This window comes from Macadamia integrifolia, chromosome 8, assembly GCF_013358625.1.
Source record: "Macadamia integrifolia cultivar HAES 741 chromosome 8, SCU_Mint_v3, whole genome shotgun sequence".
Taxonomy (NCBI): domain Eukaryota; kingdom Viridiplantae; phylum Streptophyta; class Magnoliopsida; order Proteales; family Proteaceae; genus Macadamia; species Macadamia integrifolia.
Window position 1 is genome coordinate 22753371 of NC_056564.1, and position 20612 is coordinate 22773982.

Sequence of the window (20612 nt, forward strand, 5' to 3'; positions counted from 1 at the left end):
AATGCAATTAGTGTAACTCCCACAACCTTCTTGATGGGAGAAGTTGGAGGAGCTACACATAAAGAGGAACTCTTAAGGGTCCTCTCATTCCACGTAATGCATAAGGGAAAGATGAGCAATCATCAGAATACTGCACTCATGCATTGCACTCAAGCAAGAGGAAGAAGACACTAGTTGGCAGATTGGCATGAAACTACTAAGGTCCTAAGGGAGATAGGGCATCTATTAAATTTTGCGTTAGACGGCCCTTATGTTCATTGGTTATCCTTACATTTTGTAGATTGTTTTTTACCTGAAGTGCTGGAGTATTATCAAAGGCATTCAATATACCAAAGGCAAAAGAGTTCTATCCTTCTGGATAGAGTTGGACTTGATAACAACAGTCATTTTATTTCAGCACAGGCGCGTCCCTTGGTTAGCTTCTCAGGAGTGGGCCACTCTCAAACTTTATCTTGATTCAGTAGGGTGGAAAATCACTCATTGTTTCAGGGAGACAAAACCCATAGCAAATTTCTTGGCAAATGATGTAGTAAAACCCGTACTTCAGCTGTGATGGTTGCATTTGTCACTCATATTAATGAGGCGTTGGTGGTAGATGCAACTGGTAGACCACGGTTCCGGTTTGTGAGATAGCAATTGTGCCTTGCTAATGGCAATGCCAAAGGTGGGGTGTTTTGTGGCTTTTTTTTATTTTTATTATCTTGTACATTCTTAATTTTTCTATATAAAATCTAGGAGAGGGATAGGCATGCTATGGGTGACCTTGGAATCTTACATGCCAGCAGGATTTTAACCGTTGAATTTGATTAACTTAAATAAAACCGTTGGATTAAGAGGAAAAGATCCAAACTTTCTCCACTACTGCTACACGTTTTCTTTCTCCTCTTTCTTTCTCCCAGCTCCCCATCAACTGACTCGTGCGGCTACTCGACCCGAGTCTTGAGACCTCTCTCTCTCTCTCTCTCTCTCTCTCTCTCATACACAATATGCCGCAACAGAAATCAACGAATCAAAGCCAACCATGGCAAGAGCTACAAAGAATAAAGATGAAAAACAGTAAAGAAAATTTTAGTATATGAGAGAGAAAGGGGAAGAATGTGAAGCAAAAAGAGAATTCCAAATATGGGGAAGAACCGACATCATGAAGAGAAGAACCCATCTGCGTTTGAAATAAAATAAAATAAATCTATATTTAAAAAAAGCAATATTGAAGATCTGTTTAATGGCGGTTTTTGGGTCCTCTTTGACTGGCTCATCAAAGCACATTCGCTTGATTGCTTCTTATTGTCTAAGTATGTATTGTTTTTGGAGATTCTTTTGATTGTTTTTAGAATTTCAGGCACTAGCTCTGCGGGAAGGTTCTGGGAAGGGGAAAATCCCAAAAGGAAAAAATATATATAAAAGAAATTTTGTGGTATGACGATGACAGACAATATGCAATATAGACTACGGCAATACTGTTTGGATTATTAGGATTTCAGTTTTAGAGTAGAGTTCCATGATTGTTTAATGATCTACCCATAAAAAAAAAGACATTATTGTTTCCTACTAAAAACATAGGAAAGATTCAGGAGGAACATTTTTCTGTTTAATGGTGGAAATTCAGAAGTAGGGAAAATGTTGAACTCCAAAGAATCGTTGGGAGAGAGAGAGAGAGAGGTAGCGGGGATCGACAAATTTGTGCAACGGAGGGGGAGCCAAAACGGACAGGAAGGAGAAAGGTAGAAGAAGAAGAAAGGATTGTGGAGCAGCCGCGTTGGGAAGGTTATGTAAAACAATGTTTACAAACAGATGAGATTCTTTCTGTTTCATCTAACCACTAGGAGATGCTATCATACCTTATTCCTAGATATTCCGCTAGCATGCCCGACCTTTTTCCCATAAAATCTAATCTTTTAGGAAAAGAAAAAAAAAAAATTTGTTCCCCTTACATGGGTTTGTCGGGAAAAAATGTAAAATGAAAGAATATTCTTTTATTTATTTAATTTTTTTTTTTTGGCGGCGGGAGGGGGGTGTGTGGGGTATTGGAGGACATGAAAGATATATCTTTTCTAGACCCCGCCTCCGGTTTTTTTTTTTTTTTTAAATGGGTTTGACCCCTTGGTTAACTCCTCACAAAGTGTAATTTGATCCCCAAGACTTTGTAGCAACTAATTAAAGCCCTACCTAGTTATATTTCTACCACCTTTGGAGGATATTGGCCGATTTTAACCCAATACAAGTATATGCATTGGACAAAACATTATTTGCCGTAATGCAAATTTGGGCGAGAGAATGCTACCCTAATACTGCATGTACACACCAACGTCCACAGCCAAATGGAGGGCACACGTGAGCTTCTTCAACACAGGACACCGTGATCTTTTCACACCCACTATATCTTGACGCAAGTACACATTATTGAGTAACATTCTTTCTTCCTACAAATTTATGAAAATGGCATAGAGTTTACTATTGTCCTCTTATTTTCCAATAACATCATGCATACATTTTGGGTTGAAATTTGACCAATTAGATGTTGAAAAGTCCTTTACAGACATTAAAATTTTAAAAAATAAAAAATAAAGAGAGACGAATAATATTATTTGGAGAACCTAGGGAGGTGATGTCTTTCTCCCACGTCCAGAGATTATCGCACTTATAACACTAAAGATGTCGAGTGAAGTAATCTTATTGGGAATAAATATTCTCACATATTCTAGTGTTGTCAGATTAATATGACTCCATAATTAGTGCCTCACCTTGTCCTCAGGGCTGTGCAACCGAAATCGGACGCCCCCCAACCCTCTTCCGTTCTCGTTGATGGGGAAAAATGGGACTAACCAAGAGAAGTACTCGGTTAACAAAAGCGTGGAACAAATTATTCCCCTCTTGGGTGAACCTAATAGGAAACAATCAAGTAGGATTTGATGGAGCAATTTATCAAACACAATGCGTAATACGTGCAATAATCAAGCTCCCAAGAAAGCAACTAAATGCATAAATCAATGAACAAATCCACCATAGACACAAACACACACATCAACACCAACAATTTAACGTGGAAACCCCCCCCCCCAATGAGGAGTAAAAACCACAGAACCGTAGTCTACTTAAAATCCATTATCTCCAAATAATGGGAATATACAAGAGTCTTCTCTAACTGAAATTAGAGGCATACAATCATCCAAAACATCAAGAATAACATATCATTAGCATACATCATCAACAAGATGAAATCCCAAAAGAAAGAGGAAGAAAGTAGAGAGATCTCACCAAAACAGAAGCAACAAAAACATTGCTAGAAAACTGTGTTAGGAAACTCCAAACGACAATCACACCGTACAGAATGAAGATCAGTGTGTTGCGAAACTGCTGTCAAAAATCAACTCAATCGGATCGAGCTCTTGAAGATGACTGCAGACTGCTCACTAACACAGAAATTTTTCTGCCCCTCTTTTTCTTCTTCTCCAAGTTTTGCCAATAGCAACACTCTCGCTCTCTTTTGCTTTCTCTTAAACCCTATAATATGAATAAAGTTAAATGAGTAAATCCTCATCAATACTCTTGTGACAAAAATGCCCTCCTTATAGGCCTCAAACAAAGATGGGTTTCATCTAAAAAAGGTGAGCAAACTTGGGCCATCCTCTACAAGGAGGGAAACCCAAACCAACACTCGCTTCACCTTCGTCTCTGAGATTCTAACTCTTCAATTGAAGCAGCACTGTGCAAAGATCGACCGTCACCACGTCCTCCCTTTAGCAGGAAGCATATGTAGAAGAAGACATGTCGAGACGGCAACTTTCTCTCTTTCTCAGTTCTGAATTCTCTAAAACCCTCCCCAAACCCTAATTTATTCGTCTTCCTACTTCTACATTTATTATTTTAATAAGGCTACCGCTCTGTGGATCCAAAGTTGACTTCCCTGGGCCTATAAATCATCCCGGAATTTCCTTATCATTCTTGTGTTGTAATAGGCAGAAACGATACTCCAGATTTGAAAAAAAAATAAAAATATTTATTGCTTTTTTGTTTGTTGTTTCATGACTCAGGTGTAACAATGCATATATACTTGGAGTCTATGGAACCAATTCTGGTCTCAGAGACAGAAGAGGTTCCCCAGATCGAACCACCGATTCTGGAGATGAAGAGAGTTTTTTCTTTGAGTGGAGAGCGGAGAGTGGTTTGAGGTTTCAACGTTGTCTGGTTATGTGGTTTGACGGTTTGGAGATAATAGTTTAAAATTCAAAGAGCAATCTCTATTTCTGCCATTGAATGGTTTGAGGACAGGTGTTGATCATTAGTGAACAATTGGTGGATCAAGAATTGAAGACAAGCCTAATCCATGTATTCAAATATGCCTAATCCTCCCACACTGAGGTGGGTACCCTGATCCTCCTAGCCGCTTGATGCGATTTACTCAATGTCCTCTTGTTATGTTGTTTGGTTGGCTGCTGTTATGCTGTAGATGGTTCACCCTCTCTGTTGTAAACACTGAGGACCAGGGTGGTGGTACGAAGAAAAAATGGGTTTCTAAGGAGCTGGAAATTCTTCAAGTATTCCTTATCTCACTTAGAATCGTTAAGTCTCTTCTAATTTTCCAGTGAATATGAATACCAAAAGTAAATGATTAGATCAATCACTTATAGAGGACAGCAAAACCAAAATTGCAAAAATTTCATTTTGGAGAGTGTCCATGCAAAGTGACCCTAAAAGGCAAAACGAAAAAAAAAAAAAAAAAAAACAAAAAAAAAAAAAACAAAACAAAAAAACAAAAAAGAAAGGCGTCAAATTGAAGGGTTGTCTAATGCATTCAGAATAAACATGTAATGAACCACATATTAAGGGGCTTAAGTTTCATTTGTCAACAGAACACCAATCTAAATGCTGATGTACTGCTAAAAAAAATGAAACTCAGAATAACAAAGTTAGACACTAGGCATAGTCTGCTACTCAACCACAAGAATTCATATAAGCTCTGCAAAAGGAAAATTGTTGAAAATGTCTAAATGACTACACTCAAAATACATAAACCATATTCTGTCCTAACATCAAAGCACGATGGGCAAACCTGAAAAAAACTAAGAATGAAAGCTACGAATAGAAAGAGTAAATTTTTCTGAAGCATGAAGTACATAACAGAGAAAAATTATGTAATGGGTAGCAAAAACCTTTCAGCTAAAAGGGCTAATGGAAGCAGTTGACTTATCACTTGAAACACTTTGCATCCAACAGGGCCTCTCCCTCAAATGGTTCGGCATCTTCAATCATCTGACTAACACGCTCCTTCTGTGCTTCATCTGAGATGTCAACTTTGGTCCACTCGTATAGTTCCATGTCATAGCACTCATCCATCACAAACTGAGGTATCTCTGGTCCACGGAAGAGCCACAACCCCTTCACCTTGAATGGAGCCTCTGAGCCAATAACCAGCATCTTTCCAAAAGCATATTTACGAGCCAGATCCATCCTTTGGAGGAAACCACCGACCTTGTTTAAGGTGACAAATGATACAGTGTTCTCATCATTGTACTTGTAATCACAAAACCAGAGAGAATATCCCTCTGGGTCATACATGTCCCAGAAACCTACAACAAACAGCAGGCAATTCAGTACTCATCAATGTTGAGGGGCAAAAAGGAAGTGGACAGGATAATGCATGTAAAAACCAAACAATTCCAAAAATATTCACAAAGATTCCACTAATATCATTCATCCAGGCCAACTAAACACATCCACCAAGGTTTACAAGTAATGTATATATTTCATTGGGCAAACCCAGGACTTTCAGGGTGGGGCAAGTTAACCTCTTTAAACATGGCTAAGTTTGCCAACTTTGAAGACTGCCGCAAGCTGTTTTACATATTAATTGTCAGCTCTGCACACAAGGATGCATATACACATGCATATCCACATGGCAAAGTAAAAAATCTGGTTTTAGGTTTCAGAGGAACTGGTTCACCCACCCAGGACACTTGTGAACCCTGAAGGTTAACCTCTAGTGATTGGCTTCCCAATGGGGGAAAGAACCTACATTCCATTCATTGCAAATATAATTAGACTATAATAAGAGAAGTGAAATTTTGATCAGCATAATTTTCCATCTTAATGGCAATTCTTTTTTGCAATTCTATTTCATACGTGCATTCCTACAATACTGCAGGTAATTTATAGCATATGTATAAAACTGAGGAAGAAAAAATTGTCAAAAAAAGAAAGAAAGCATTTGGCATGAAAAACTGCGTATAGCTATATTCTCTTTCTATATCATCTAATGGAGAAAAGAACTAGATCTTTATCTAGCCTTACAGGGTGTTATACTAATATAAAAAGGTTAACATCAGCATCCGCTAAATAAATTGAAACATTGTTGGCTATAAAATATTAATTTTGAGACGTCAACTAACATGTTCTATGCAGGTTGAGCCAACACCATGCCCCATAATCCTTACTATTATTTACACTTTTTACAAGGTAACAAGGGCAAGGTATGCAAGGCAGGGTGACTACCCAACAATTTTCAAGATACCAAACTTCTATTTTTCCAAAGGCATACAATATACCTAACCACCAAGTAGGGGTGTCAATTCCTAAACCGAACCGGTAAAACCGGCCGGACCGAACCGATAACAACCCGGACCGAACCGAACCGAAGCCTTATTGGTTCGGTTCGGTTTCGAGTATTGTAACCCCAAAACCAAACCGAACCGCACCGAAAACCGGATGAACCCGAAACCAAACCGAAACCGGCTCAAAACCCGGACCGAAACCGAAACCAAACCGGTAAGAAACCGAAACACTCCAAAATTCATTAAAAAAATTAAAATTTGAATAGTTTTGTATACATTTGTATGGAAAATCGAATTCAAACTAGACCAAAAATCAAAACCAACCCGGTTACAAATCGATTTAAGAAATCGAAGTTCAACAATTCATCATTTTGTTGTTTCCTAATGGCTTCATACCGGTTTAAAAAACCGATCCAAACCGAAATGAACCTAATAAATCCAAACCGGTACCAACCCGAACCCAAACCGCACCGAAACCGACACCGGACCGAAACCAATAAATCCTTATTGGGTCGGTTTCGGTCACTTCCAAACTCACACCGAAACCGGTGGAACCGGACCGAAACCGCACCGACCCGGACCGTTGACACCCCTACCACCAAGGCAGTCAGAGCCATGCACCAGTTTAACAGTCGCATTGCCATAGAGCCCATCCCTAAGAAAATTTGCATTTTGCTAGACTACTAAAAATTCTACTGCGAATCCAATAACCTGTGTGTAAACTACATATTTTACTATTAGGAAGTGGTTCAAAGTCATCAGTTAACTAAATCCTCCTAACAATGATGAGATATTTATTGTTATTGTCAACCTAAGTCTCGGCATAAGTAGGTGTATGGAGAAAGACCTGTCCCAACCATGAGGTTGTACCAAGTTTCTTCTTCTTCCCCCTCCTTCCCAACCCCCCTTTTTTAACTTTTTGATGAAATCTTGATGCATCAGGTTCGAGGAAATATTATGGTTTTAAAATAAAAAAGATCAAGGGTAGAGCGAACCAATATACTATATCAATTCTTAGAAAATCTGGAACACATTTTAGAGAGTCTGCTGGAAGATCATAAATAAAAACCGAGAGACAAACTGCTTATCCAAAAGGGCTTCCTTCGACCTTGGGTTGTCAAATCTAGTATTTATGCCATGGGATGTGATTAGACACAAGATTAAATGCATGGTTTATCCAGTACAGATCAGTTGACTGATCCAATCCCACTTTCAGTAAGGAACAGCATCTTACCATATTTTTTCCTTTTCCTTTATTTTTTAAGGCTTTTTTACAGATCTGAATCCATATTGGCAATGGTCAGTGCTGATCAGATCCTCAATTTTCATTGTAATCTTTCACTACTTGTGAAATTGGATCCCTATTTAGGACACAGTTTATATCTTGCATTAAGAGCATTTATAGATATAGAAACTACATACATGTTTAACCACTTGCTACAATGAAACTGTATTTTGGATACAGTCACAACAACAAAAAAAATCTAGCATCCCAAAGTCATTATTAAACCCAGGACTACAACCAGACGCCCATATGCACGATATAAAAGTTTGTACAGAATATGAAGTCTCAATATTTCATCAACTTCCACGCAAAACCGTTTTCAGATAGAGATTGCTACAGTTCTATCCATCACAACCTAAAAGCTAAAAGTTTTTCAGTTGCTGTTACCCAAAAGCACCAGGGCCACTAAGTAAGGATTAATAGCACCAGAATCCATATAATTCTGGGATACTAAAAGCCATAATCAACATAATCCATATAATGAAAGCACATGATCAGCTGATCCAAGAGGAAAGACCCAATACTGCCTGCAGATCAGCCAACCCCAGCTGAATGAAAGATCAGATCGATTTGGTACTAGTCCAGATAAGGGGAGAAAGATCAATATTGACCATGGAGCTAAGTCTCTTGAACATTAAAGTGAAAGAATATTACAAACGTATCAAGTAAATAAGACATTGCTTGCAGCATAAATGTATGGAATTCTCGTTTAACATATGTATCACTTTTTAGTCACACATGGCACAATCATCATTTATTGTCATGCCAGGCCATGAAGAGATTAATAAAAGCTAAAAAAGTTCACAGGCAATACCTTTAATGGCAACCTCACGGAAGTTGGTCTTGGTGTTTGAGTAGAGCCTCTTCCATTCATCCAATACCATCTTACTAGGAGGCAATAGATCAAGGGGATTCTTTGCTTTGGGTTTTGGTGCCTCTTCTTCCTCATCAGCATCTTCAGCCTTAGGCTTTGCCTCTTCTTTTGCCTCTTTTTTGGGCTCATTCTTGGTCTTCGGTTTAACAGGCTCTTTGGGCTGAGAAGGCTTCTTCGCTGACTGAACTGGAGGAACAGCTTCAGTCTGCTTGACCTCACCCAACATCTTGTGGAATTTGGGCTGGTTAACCATGGTCCAGAAGTAACGCTCAACATGTGGAAACTCCGAGGTAAAGCTCTTGGTCATGACACGAGAAAATCCCAAACACAAGTTACAGGTCAAGATGATGTCAGCAAGGGTGACAGAATGTCCAACCAAGTAAGTGTTGGAAGCAAGATGTGTGTTCAAAGCACCAAGTGCTCTCTTCAAAGCAGAAATAGCAGCTTCCTCAGCCTTTTTGCAGCAAAACATTGGTCAGCAATTTATGCCATCAAGCATGTATACTACATGTTACATGTCAATCAACACAAATAAAGAAAATTAGAGTGCAAGACTGACCGGGGGAAGGTACGGCCCAACAGCTCCAATTCGTGGGTATAACCAACGCACAATATTGGAGTCAATTTCAGTTGTAGAAAAATCAATCCACTGCTCAACATGAGCCTGGTTTAGACAAGACCCACCAAGTATGATTAAAAAATTGATATCATTTTTACTGACAGTACAAATGAATGATAAGTTTGAAACACATCGAGTACTAATTAAAAAAGATGTTCATGTAAACTCAATTCTTACATATTCGATCAAGGAAGACCCGTACAGAGGATTCTCACTCTTCAAACGAGTAACTGCATCCAGTAAAACAGAATTTTAAGTTTCTCTAACATTTATTGATTCAAAAATAAATTTGGTAACAGTTTCTTACCATAACGTGCAATGGCATTGCTCTCAAACACAGGACCATCAGGTGTTTCCAACACAGGAACCTGCACATATACGTAGCAATTTCATTTATTCTACATCAAACACTACCCACATAAATAATGACCCAAACATTATCCAAACTATGTGGTGATGCACCTTTCCAAGAGGGTTCATCTTAATAAACTGGGGAGTTTTGTTTGAAACACCCATCTCAAAATTCTTGACCAGCTGAACCTGGACGCCACTGTACTCCGCAGCAATAAGCGCCTTGACGGCATTTTTGTTATTTTTTCCTGCATGCAAGACCTGCGAGGTATATAAAACATAATAAGTATCATCGAAAGTCTTCATGGAAAGTCTGTGAATGGGTAAAAACAATTTGTTTATAATTCAGAAAAAAATATACGATTGGAAGTTCAAATTAATCATCCTCAAATGCTCATTCAATTTATGTACTCTGCTCGCTGAGGTGCTACACTACTAGATTCCTTGAATAACTTCCAAGACAGAATTATGCCAATTACAAGAAAGCGGGATGCTAGAAATGAATCCATGGAACTAAATGGGCTTTTCAATCTATCAATAAAGGCTTCAATCTCCGTTCAAAGAATCATAAGATTATAACAACAAAAAGTTTGTCTTTCTCAAAGAAAAATACTAACCGTCAATCAGGAAAAAAAAAATACAACATTAACTTGCAAAATCATTTAAGGATGCATGTTCAAGGCATAAATGAGAAGTCATAGAAGCCATCAAAAAGAAACGAAATGATAACATTTCACATAAGAAGACATCTGAAACACTCACCAGAGCCATGGTTATCCTCGCCAAAGATGTTTTACAGCAGATCTGAGGAAACAGAGACTGAGGATCAATTCGAATTAGCGACGACAGACGAACAACATTAACTTATTGGAAAAATGAAGAAAATACGTACCTCGAGAAGAACAATCGTCCTTCACAGAGCCCTAGTCTTGTAGAGACGCACTATAGCGAGAATGAGAGAGAGCGCGTGTCTGTGCGAGAGCTAGAGGCTTTTATCGGAGGGTTTTTGGGATATAAAGGGCAAAAAGTGTGTTAGGGTTTCGTGGAGGGAGATCGTTCTACTGGATATCCGGTTTTCAAATCCAAGCCAATGGGCCAACCAATGCTTTGACCGGACCCTGTGGTCTACCCAAAGTGAACACCATCCCCCTTCAAATGCAAATCCAAGTTGAAATGAGTTGAGGAAGTAGCTAAAAATACAAAAGATGCCGTTCTATATTTTGTATTTATCTCCATTTAATGACATTTGGTAATTTTACTAAAATTTAGCCATTGAAATGTATGTGAATCCTCTATCACATGGACTACTAACCCATATATACTATTCTACCAAAAAAAAAAAAAAATATACTATGGAATGAGAAATACTATCATAGCAAAAAAAAAAAAAAAAGTGAGAAATGGTATACTAACAAGGCATGGTGATGCCTAGGACGACCCTTTTTTTAGGGCCCATTAGAAATGGTAGAAACATAAATTTTTGTTTTTAGAAACAGAAATAGGATTGAAGGTGTTTGATAAGTTATGTTTCTGGAAGTCGATAGTAACCAACGAAATAATGGCAACGAGTCATTTCTAGAAAAGGCAAAACAAGTTCTACTTGTTTCAAAACTTGTTTCGCTGGGTTATTTATTGAACCATAAATAGGTAGAAATTTCTATTTCTAAAAATAAATGAAACGAAAACAGTTTTATTAAATGCTTTTTGTTCCATTTCTCTAGGTGAGGAGTGCCTGAAACTATGTTTGTTTCATAAGTGAGAAGGGCAAAAAATAAGCTAATATTACAAACAATAAACATAAAACTTATCGTCTATGAATAGTATATGTGGCGATAGAGAGAAAAAAATCAAACTGGGAGAGTTCATTATGACTCAAGTAAAAACACTGAGCTTTGAAAACTCCAACAAACTCAAATTGATCTGGTAATTTTTAAATATCAGTGAATCTTTATGACTCTTAAGTAGGCTTTATGTTTCTTTTACTAGACTCAAGTGACTCACACTAGTAAAAAAACCTAGGCATCTTTTGACAACGTTTTGTTTTTGCGTTTTCTTGTTCCCAAAAACAGAGAAACAACCAAAGAAATGTTTGACAAAGTTGTTCTGTTTCACCCATTTCTAGAAACATAAATCAAAATCTATGTCTATTTACGATTCTAGAAACGACTTTGACGAAACAAGTCCGATTTGTTTCGTCGTTTCTAGAAACTAATTTGAGAGAAAAAAAAAGGTTGTTGTGCCCGATAAATCTCTCAACTAATTAAACCTAAAAAGAGGCAACTGAACTGTCTCTCCCTTTGGGCATCTGATGATATTATTAGGTTTTTTAGTGGCATTATGTCTCAAAAAATATTTCGAGAAATAGGTTTATCAAACATCAAAAAGTTCGTTTTTATTTTTGGAAACGTGAAAAGCCGATTCCACTGTTTCCAGACATAGAAACAACATAAACATTATCAAACGGTGTCCTAATTTTCCAACCTATATACTAAACATAAAAAAACTAATTAAGCATTAATAAAACCCAGGTTTTCCAAATATATCAATTTTTTTAATATAACTTGGAATGCTAAATTATGGGCCAGAGAAATGTCTCTAGACACCTCATTTTTTCCCCTCTGAGGGGCTTTGCGATAATGAATTGCAATCCCCTGGAACATGATGGAATCTTTTATTTATGATTGAGAGTCCTCTTCCTTACCCTTGGGAGTAACCCAAGCATCCATACTGGTATAGGGAGGTTTCAATTTGTTTTAAAATATGTTTTCAAAATATAATTAATGCTTTTGACATGTCTATAATGGACTCATACCACCTCCAAAGACCATTAATAGATCATGCTTTAGGGAAAGGGCCCTCCCAGTTCAAGCCCATTGAGTCAGCTCGAGTTAGCATTGTACTAACTCAAGTTGATGACATTTGGCATATGGCCAACGTCGGCCAAACTTCAGCGCATATCAGCAAGAATCCATTACATGCAAGCCTTGCGGTTTTGTTGAGATTCTCTGAATCTAAGCGTGACATCACTCATATATTCTCTTTGCTGCCCAAGACTTGCACCTAGGCATGTTCTAAGACCCTAAGAACACCCTATAAGACTTTGAAACGTGAAGAAACAAGGGAAACTCATCTTTGGCTATGGAATAATATTTTATTCCCTTATATAACCTAAATAGAACGCCTTCAATGGAGGAAAGAAATGCCACAATAATAGAAGCTAAAAGAATCTTCCTTGGATGGCCTTGAGGTCCCAAGGGATGACCCCTCTCACATTTTGAGAGGAATATTCTGCACATATTACACAATATTCTTGTGTATTGGAATCATTATTGGAGTTTTTTGTTGTGCTAATTCCGAACTAGAAGCCATGTATCCTGAGCCTACACCCCTCCAATTACTATTCTTTTTTCGTGAAAGTTGTATTTAGGTGAGTCTTGTAAATTTTAATTTTTATTTCATTCAATTTTGTGTTTTTACGAAGAGTTACACCCTTTCTACTGAGCAAAGGTCATTGTTGCCCTCAGTAGAGCAGTGGGTTGTGGATGGCTATATGAATTTCCTGTGATTTCTTTTTTCCAAAACATTTTCTTCTTCAATGTTGTAGTTTTATCTCTATAATTTCTTCCCGGATTATTTTTCCCAGATTTCTAGGTTTGGTTTGATATTTTTATTTGGATTTTCTCATTTTATAGTCTATTTTTAGTACAGATTTTCACAAATTTGAATCGATGTTTCAATCATGTAAGATATGGTTTTGAAGTTTTCTTCTTGTTATCCTAGATGTTTTAGGGTTCTTTTGTAGTGTTTTTCAAAATTTTAATCACTAATTTTATGTAGAGGGTCTTCTCCATCCCCATTATTAATGTTTTCATTTCTTCTAAACTATTATAGGCTAGGGGTATTTTCATAATTTTGATATATATATATTGATTTTCTCTTTATTTATGAGGTTAAATCCCTGTATATCATGTTAAATGGTTATTTTGTATATCATTACCCTAATCCCCATATTTAATGTGATATGAATGCTTTGCTATACTTATTTTGTATGATACTCCATGTTTGCATGATCCTGATCCCTATGTCCATGTGATTTGAATGCTAATAAATCATGATATGTTAGAAATGTATGTCATGATAGGGGAAGTTTTGTAATTTTAAACATGCATGATTTTAATTCAGTATACTAATCATACAGAGCTAGCTGGATATATGTATGTCAATTTGATCTCTCTTCCTAACCTTACTTTTGCTATGCTTTGAGTGTGTATATTAGCCTTGTATGCTTAATTAGCTTATTTTATAATCCATAATACCTAAGATTGAAGTCCAATTTTTACTGGATGGATCGAGGTATTTAACACCTTCTATGGACTAACTATGTCTAAGACCGATTCAGAATCCATGGGTCTTTCCAAATGTCAATAGAAACTCATTACCAACTTTCCAATGGACAAGCTTTTTAAGATTTGGAATAATGTGGAAAATGCCACTCCAAATCCAAAAGCCATCTTTTAGAGCAAAATCATAGGGAATAATATAGGAATGGGGGAAATACTTGGCTTTGTGTACATGACACCACAAACTAGAGTTTTTTTTTTTTTTTTTTTTTTTTTCAAAGTCCCTATTCAAGATGAAGCAACAAGGCATCATTGAGAACAAAATTTATTGAAAACCCAAACCCCCATTATTTTTAGATTGACATATCGGAATTAGGGATATTTTCCTATGACCCATAGACTCGCCTCTTCAAAATTGGTAAAAAATAGTATCGACTTGCAAAGAAACTATTTATCAAATAAAATAAAAAGTTGCCAATTTTTTTTATTTGTTGGAGAACAAAATACTAGTCATGAGATAAGTAGAGATAGAACTAAGGCTTTGTTTGGTAGCCAAGAGAAGAAAAGAAAAAAAAAAAGTACACTCTCAGGTTAATAATTTGCACTTGGTATGTCTACACCCAAGAGAAGATTCAACTTTTGAAATTCAAAATTCCTCTTAGGAGTTGTGAAGTTTTCTTTTGCTAAAAAAAAAAAAAAAATCTTGCAAAAAACACAAGAAAACATGAGAAAATATGAAAACATAATAAGATAAAAAATGAATGATTACACAATGATTTTCTATGTGTCTATCTCTCTCCTAAAATTCAAAATTTTTTGAATTTTTTTCTTTTCTTCTCTTGATTACCAAACATACATACTCTTTTTATTTTCTCACCATTTCATTTATTTTCTAGATTCTTTTTTCTTTTATTTTCTTGTCTTGGCTACCAAACATAGCCTAAGTACAACCTTAATGAGAACAAACCTCCCTAATTGAGATAACAAAGGTTGTTTCCATCATACAAGTTTGTTTCAAACTGTCTAAATGATATTCATCAAAGACTTACTTTTAGCTTTACTCATCGACAAAGGAGAACTAACTAACATAAGTAGTAGATGATGCTATTTCCTTCATACCAAATTTCTAATAAATTTGTTCTCTCAATTCAAGGATAGGGGAGTGTTCTTACTAAAAAATACTACACTTTTGTTAGTGTTAATGCATTGATCCTCAAAATCATGGAAAGGGTATAAAATAAACGAATTGTTAACACATAATTAAGATTAGCATGAAAAAAAAAAAAAAAAAAAGAAGGAAGAGAGAGAATGAAAATATCTTATGTGAAAAGCAAATGTGTTAACTAGATATAGCAACTATGATGCCTTTAAACATATTTAAATCACGATAAATAGAAAGAAGGCGTGAAAAAACCTTTCATTGCCATAGTAAAAAGACAAAGACTCAAAGTGCATCACTGTTGATGCCTCGAGTGTTTAAAAAAAATATCAAAGGAAGATAAAAGGTAGCTAACAACTAACTAATAGTAAGCTTTAGACTTGTCTGCTAGCTTGATTGCAATCTAACCCTCTTTATCCTTACAATGACACTTATAATGAATAATCTCATGGACACTTATGATATTATTCGAAAATTTTCTCTCTAATAAAAGTTGATTGAAAAGGGGAAATGAAACAACCCATAAGCTCCTGTAATCTTTTGGCAAGTAGTGTAGCAACAATTTTATATGCAGCAGTACAAAAGATTGATGTTTCTGAAATCCTTAGGTAAAATGGCTCTTTCTTTAGGATCAAAATGATGAATATGATTTGATCTGGAAGGAAGAGATAAAGAACTAAAGAAATACTATATTTTACCCCCCAAAAAAAAAAAGAAAAGAAAAAAGAAAAGAGAAAACCTTTCATCTCTTGCCCTTTGCTCGCTGTATAGCCATTCGCCTCCTCTGACCATTATTCTTGTTTTGTTGATCCCTTCCACACCTGACCTCACCTCCTTCCTTGTCCAAAACAGGAAATCAACATTTTACCAAATTTACCCTTCTACATTAGCTCACCAAAATGACTCATAAGGGTAGATAAAAAGATAGTGAAGTGAACTACTTCACCCTCTACGTTGACGTATAGAAGGACCTTTATTGGGTTCAAAAGGCTGCGAAGTTTCCCCAGTTTCCCCACCGCTTTGGCCCCAACCAGTTAGGCGAGAAAACCCTGGACTGGACCTCGGGCTTCCTTCTTCTATATATATATATATAGAGAGAGAGAGAGAGAGATAGAAAGAGAGAGATGGAGGAGACGCAAGATGGTGAGGTGCTAGACACAGAGATGGAGAAGGCTTCGGACATGGAAGCAGCGATAAAGAGCGCTATGCGTGCACGCGTAGGTGATTTCAAGGCTCAAGCCGAGTGAGTACTGTCCATGGCCTACTTCCCTTTAATTTCTTTTCTTTTGATTTCAGAATCTCAAAGGTCTCTCCAGGTTATCGCATTCTGGCAGATGCTCATTTTATAACTTTAATTATTTTCAGTTGGGTACTTTTCTTTTGAAGATTTTTTCTTCCGTTTATGCTGGTTGTGTTAAAAAATCTTTGGTTCTGAATATAGGCTGAGCTTAGTAGCATTTAGAATTCAGGGTTTGCATGTAGATTAGGACTTCTGAGTAGTGTTTGAAGAATACCAGGTACTTAAATTCGAGAGCTTTAGGAGTGGAGTGAAGATGAACCATTTGAGACGACTGTTGGGTTAGCTTTCACCTGGGCTGTATTTGTCGTTGTAGTACAGTTCCTGAATTTTGGGTTGTCTAGAAGAAAGAATCCTGGTTATTCTGGTGATATTATAAGAAAAATGGCTGAGGGATTGTAGTAATAGATATATTATTACTCATTGTGGTTGACGGGATTCAGGGAATAATTCGACGAGAAGTCGAACTTACTATCGTCTAAGATGTATGGGTTATGACTAGGTTTTTATGCTGGTGTTGTGAGACATATAAGGCTTTCTAAATTGGTAGTTTGTGGGGTTCTTCCACCATTTGGATTAAATTCTCTCTCTCTCTCTCTCTTTCTCTTTCTCTTTGATGAATTTATACCTTATTTTATATGTGGAGTCCAATTTGATTGCCATGGTAATTCTTTGTCCCGCTAAATGATCTTAATTTCATTTAAGAAAGCAGAAAGAGAAGTCCTAAAAGAGATGCTTGGATTGCCTTTTTATCAAGAGAGGGGGGAGGGAGGTGCTTGATCCTGGAACTTTTGAGTTGATGCCTTAGATGCTTACACAATCTCTGTCAAAAAAAAGGAATTACAATTTAATATGGAGGTAGGATTAATGGTCTTGCTACAACTCTTCGAATTAGATAGCATAAAGTGCACTGGGTTGCTAAAAAAAAAAGTCCTGATTTCTATTTGTACAGTTTTTGCTCTCCCACTTTAAATAGTAGGAAAGGAAGGTCACGATTGGTCCTATCACCAATCTTTTCTTAATGAATATACCCATAAACAGGTCAAAATTTGGAGTTGACCTCTCTTACACACACACACACACCCACACACAAACACACACACACACCCTCTCTCTCTCTCTCTCTCTCTCTCTCTCTCTCTCTCTCTCTCTCAGTACTATTTCACTGCTTTAGCATATAAAGGGAATGAAGAACCCCTGCTGAAGGCCTGAGACCAAGATAAGCCCAATGAGTATACCCAATACCACTTGCCTTGTCACTGTTTGAATCACGGACCAATACCTGAGTCTTTGAGAAAGGCTTGATCCCTATTGTTGCAATTTGCTTCCCTTCATTTCCTAGAGGGCTGCCTTACCCATCACTCTTGCCACTGTGTAGTCAGTCCATTCTGTTTGGCCCACCACTCTAGTTTTGATATGCCAAAAGGATCAAGGTTGATCTTGCTTTTTTATATGCGGTGATGTAGATACACACCCGTGGGATGATCCATCCCCATTTGGGCATTCGGACAAAGATGAACCAGATCCATATTATTTTTTTTGGTCTAGTAGGATTTCAGGAATTTACTTTATTTAGGAAGAGTGTCTTTGATTTTATTTTATTCACTTTATTTTAGAAATTTGGGTTCACGTAAGATTTGGAGAGTCTTAGAGAGTCGGTTTGCTTTGTTAGGGTAGTTTCCTATTTCAATTGAGTTTCTATTTTTGTCTTTTATTTTTCCTATAAATTGGTTGTACCTAATGGACATATTAGATTGAAAGAATGAATTGAGATTGGTTTTGGTGAAGAGTTTGTGGGCTAATGTGCGTGTGCGATTCTCTTCCCCCTCCCTTTCTCTTGTGCGATTCTTCTCCCTCCCCTTTCAACTCTAAGATATCTCACCATTCTCAGCAATTGTTTCCCTTTTCTTATCGGCCCTTCATCATGCGGCAGTGGAAAAGGTGAATATAAAGGCCCTCACTGACCCTCGAAGAATTCAAATGGCTTGCTAAGTTCTTTGAGTAAGGAAGATTCTTGATGAGGGACGAATGACTGCAATTTAGGTGTCTAACTAAGGATCAACCGTGCTGTTAGACTATGTCTATCATCTATGGCCAATCAAAAGAAGGGAAGGAGGTTGATACACCCCTCCTAGTCATCATATTAACAAACAACAATGCCTCTAGCCAAAATCAGAGCCGTGCTTCTTCAAAAGAAATGACTGAAGTCCTAGGTTTCAACAAGGGTTCCATAAAGGACAGCCAATGAAGAGAATGCACTATGCTTGATGTTGATTGTCAGAAGGAACCTCTCGTAGATTGAAATGCATACTTGAAACTCTCTTAATAGTGTTTCCATAGTGGGAACTATGGATGATGGTTTCCTCTTGCTCCCAGAAGGGAGGCACATTGGATTGGTGGCCATACCATTCTTGACTAGTTTTGTCTTATTTGGGAGAGCAAGGCATTTGCCCCAGATAAACTTAATCTGGGCTCATATTCCTGATAAAAGACCAGGTATCCCCTTGGGAGAATGTTTACTGTTGCAGTGGAGTTGACCTGAGTGTGGCTCTCACCCTCTTTTTTTCCCTCCCCCTTTGATGATGANGGCGTCTTTGGTTTGGAGTGCCTATCAGGTTCTGTTGGTTCCTTCTTTGAGGATTCCGGTTCCGTTTGAGACTTCGCTTATAGTGCAGTTTATTCATGTTCATGGGTCTGAAGGTAACGACGTGCATGGTCTGGACTGGAAATCGATTGAGAGAACGTTTATGGATGAGGTTAATGATGGGGGTTTGTTGTTGGGTGATCAGGCATTGAGGTTTAAAACTTATGAAATCACTTTCTCAGACTGTCCGATCTGTTCTTTTGCAATTTCACGCTCAATGAATTCTTACACTACGAGGTTCTTGTTTGATAATTATACTTTGGTAGTCAGCGAGTATTTGGACTCGAAGCGTTTGCATCAGATATTGTCTGATTCTGCGGATCAATTGAGGAGCGCCACAGGTATTCGGGAGGAGAATTTCGGTAGGGTTCTTCCGGTTTATGTTTTTGATTTGGACTTTGATAGGCTGATGTTGCTTGATCGGTACCACCAGTCGGTTGCTTTTAGAGATATGGTCATTGCAGTGAGGACAAGGAGTAGTCGGACAGTGATTGATTATGCCTGTAATGGCCGTCATGTGATCACACATACTAGGGAACTTGAGAGAACCCTTGTTGGTTCGATTCTCCAGAGTATGTGGGGAGTGTCACCAACCCATCTGTTATGGAGCCCTAGACATAATAGCACTCTGGTGGATTATACCTGGAGTGTTGGCCAGACCCCGTTTGGGCCATTTTCGGAGATTTCATCTTTGTCATTCGTGCAGAAGGATGCTGCCCGGAGAAATGTCCTCCTGACATCTCTGAATTACACTATTACGAGTGCACTTGATGTGCTTGATTCAATATCTGGACATGGTGCGGAGAATCTGCTAAAACAGAATCGACATGTTGAGTTTGTGCAAAGGTGGAATTTGTTCAAGTACAAATTGGATAAAGCTGTTTCTGCATTGTCTCATTTGGACTTCGAGATGGCTCTATATTACTTGAGGTCTTCTGACCATGACTTGTATGCGATCCACTCACTTGTTTATTATGCGTCACAAGAACTGGAAGCCTCTCTTGTTTGCTTCAAGGATCCTCCATTTCCATGGGCTTCAGTATCCATGGCTGGGTTATGTTTCTGTTCTATCATATATGTGTACTCCAAAAGAGAAAAGCTCTTTAAAAGCAAAAGAAAGCAGTTTTGATGCATCTAAAGAGTGTGATTTTGTACCAATTGGACATTTTATGACCATGTTCATGTCATCTTGTGACAGAGAGGGGTACATTGCCAATTAAATAACAGGTACTTTAGTTTGGTCATTACATGGATTTTAACTGGGATTTTCCCTGACTTTTGTGTTTTCCCTTGCCTTTCTTTTCTTGCTCTTGTTTTCATTTTGGTAAGTTTCTATATTCTGCTGGTGCTGGTAATACTATATTGGTTTGTTATATCAGAAGCTGTGCAATTCTGTCAATCCTGATTTGTTCTGTAGACCAACTTTTGTTCAAAACCTTGTTGCATTAAAAATAGTTTCCAGGAGTTCTTTGGTACTTTCTTGGATGTAGTTATG

The 20612-nt window shown here is 37.5% G+C and overlaps 2 protein-coding genes across 3 annotated transcripts; one reads left to right on the plus strand and one right to left on the minus strand.

Moving 5' to 3' along the window:
• Nucleotides 1–4926: 4926 nt before the first annotated feature.
• Nucleotides 4927–10689, minus strand: LOC122087056 (elongation factor 1-gamma 2-like). 2 transcript variants are annotated; one of them, XM_042656037.1, is made up of 8 exons: nt 10570–10689; nt 10440–10481; nt 9789–9938; nt 9634–9694; nt 9504–9556; nt 9267–9371; nt 8648–9161; nt 4927–5567 (listed from the first exon to the last, which is right to left on the minus strand). In XM_042656037.1, the coding sequence occupies exons 2-8, from the start codon at nt 10446–10448 to the stop codon at nt 5188–5190; spliced, it is 1272 nt and encodes a 423-aa protein (XP_042511971.1). In that variant the 5' UTR covers nt 10449–10481; nt 10570–10689; the 3' UTR covers nt 4927–5187. The 2 variants fall into 2 exon arrangements, with proteins under 2 accessions (XP_042511971.1, XP_042511970.1); XM_042656036.1 differs by having other exon boundaries at nt 10440–10496; nt 10570–10668.
• Nucleotides 10690–19055: 8366 nt separating this feature from the next.
• On the plus strand, nt 19056–20361 carry LOC122086809. The gene has a single exon (XM_042655762.1). The coding sequence runs from the start codon at nt 19056–19058 to the stop codon at nt 20244–20246; it is 1191 nt and encodes a 396-aa protein (XP_042511696.1). The 3' UTR covers nt 20247–20361.
• Nucleotides 20362–20612: the final 251 nt, after the last annotated feature.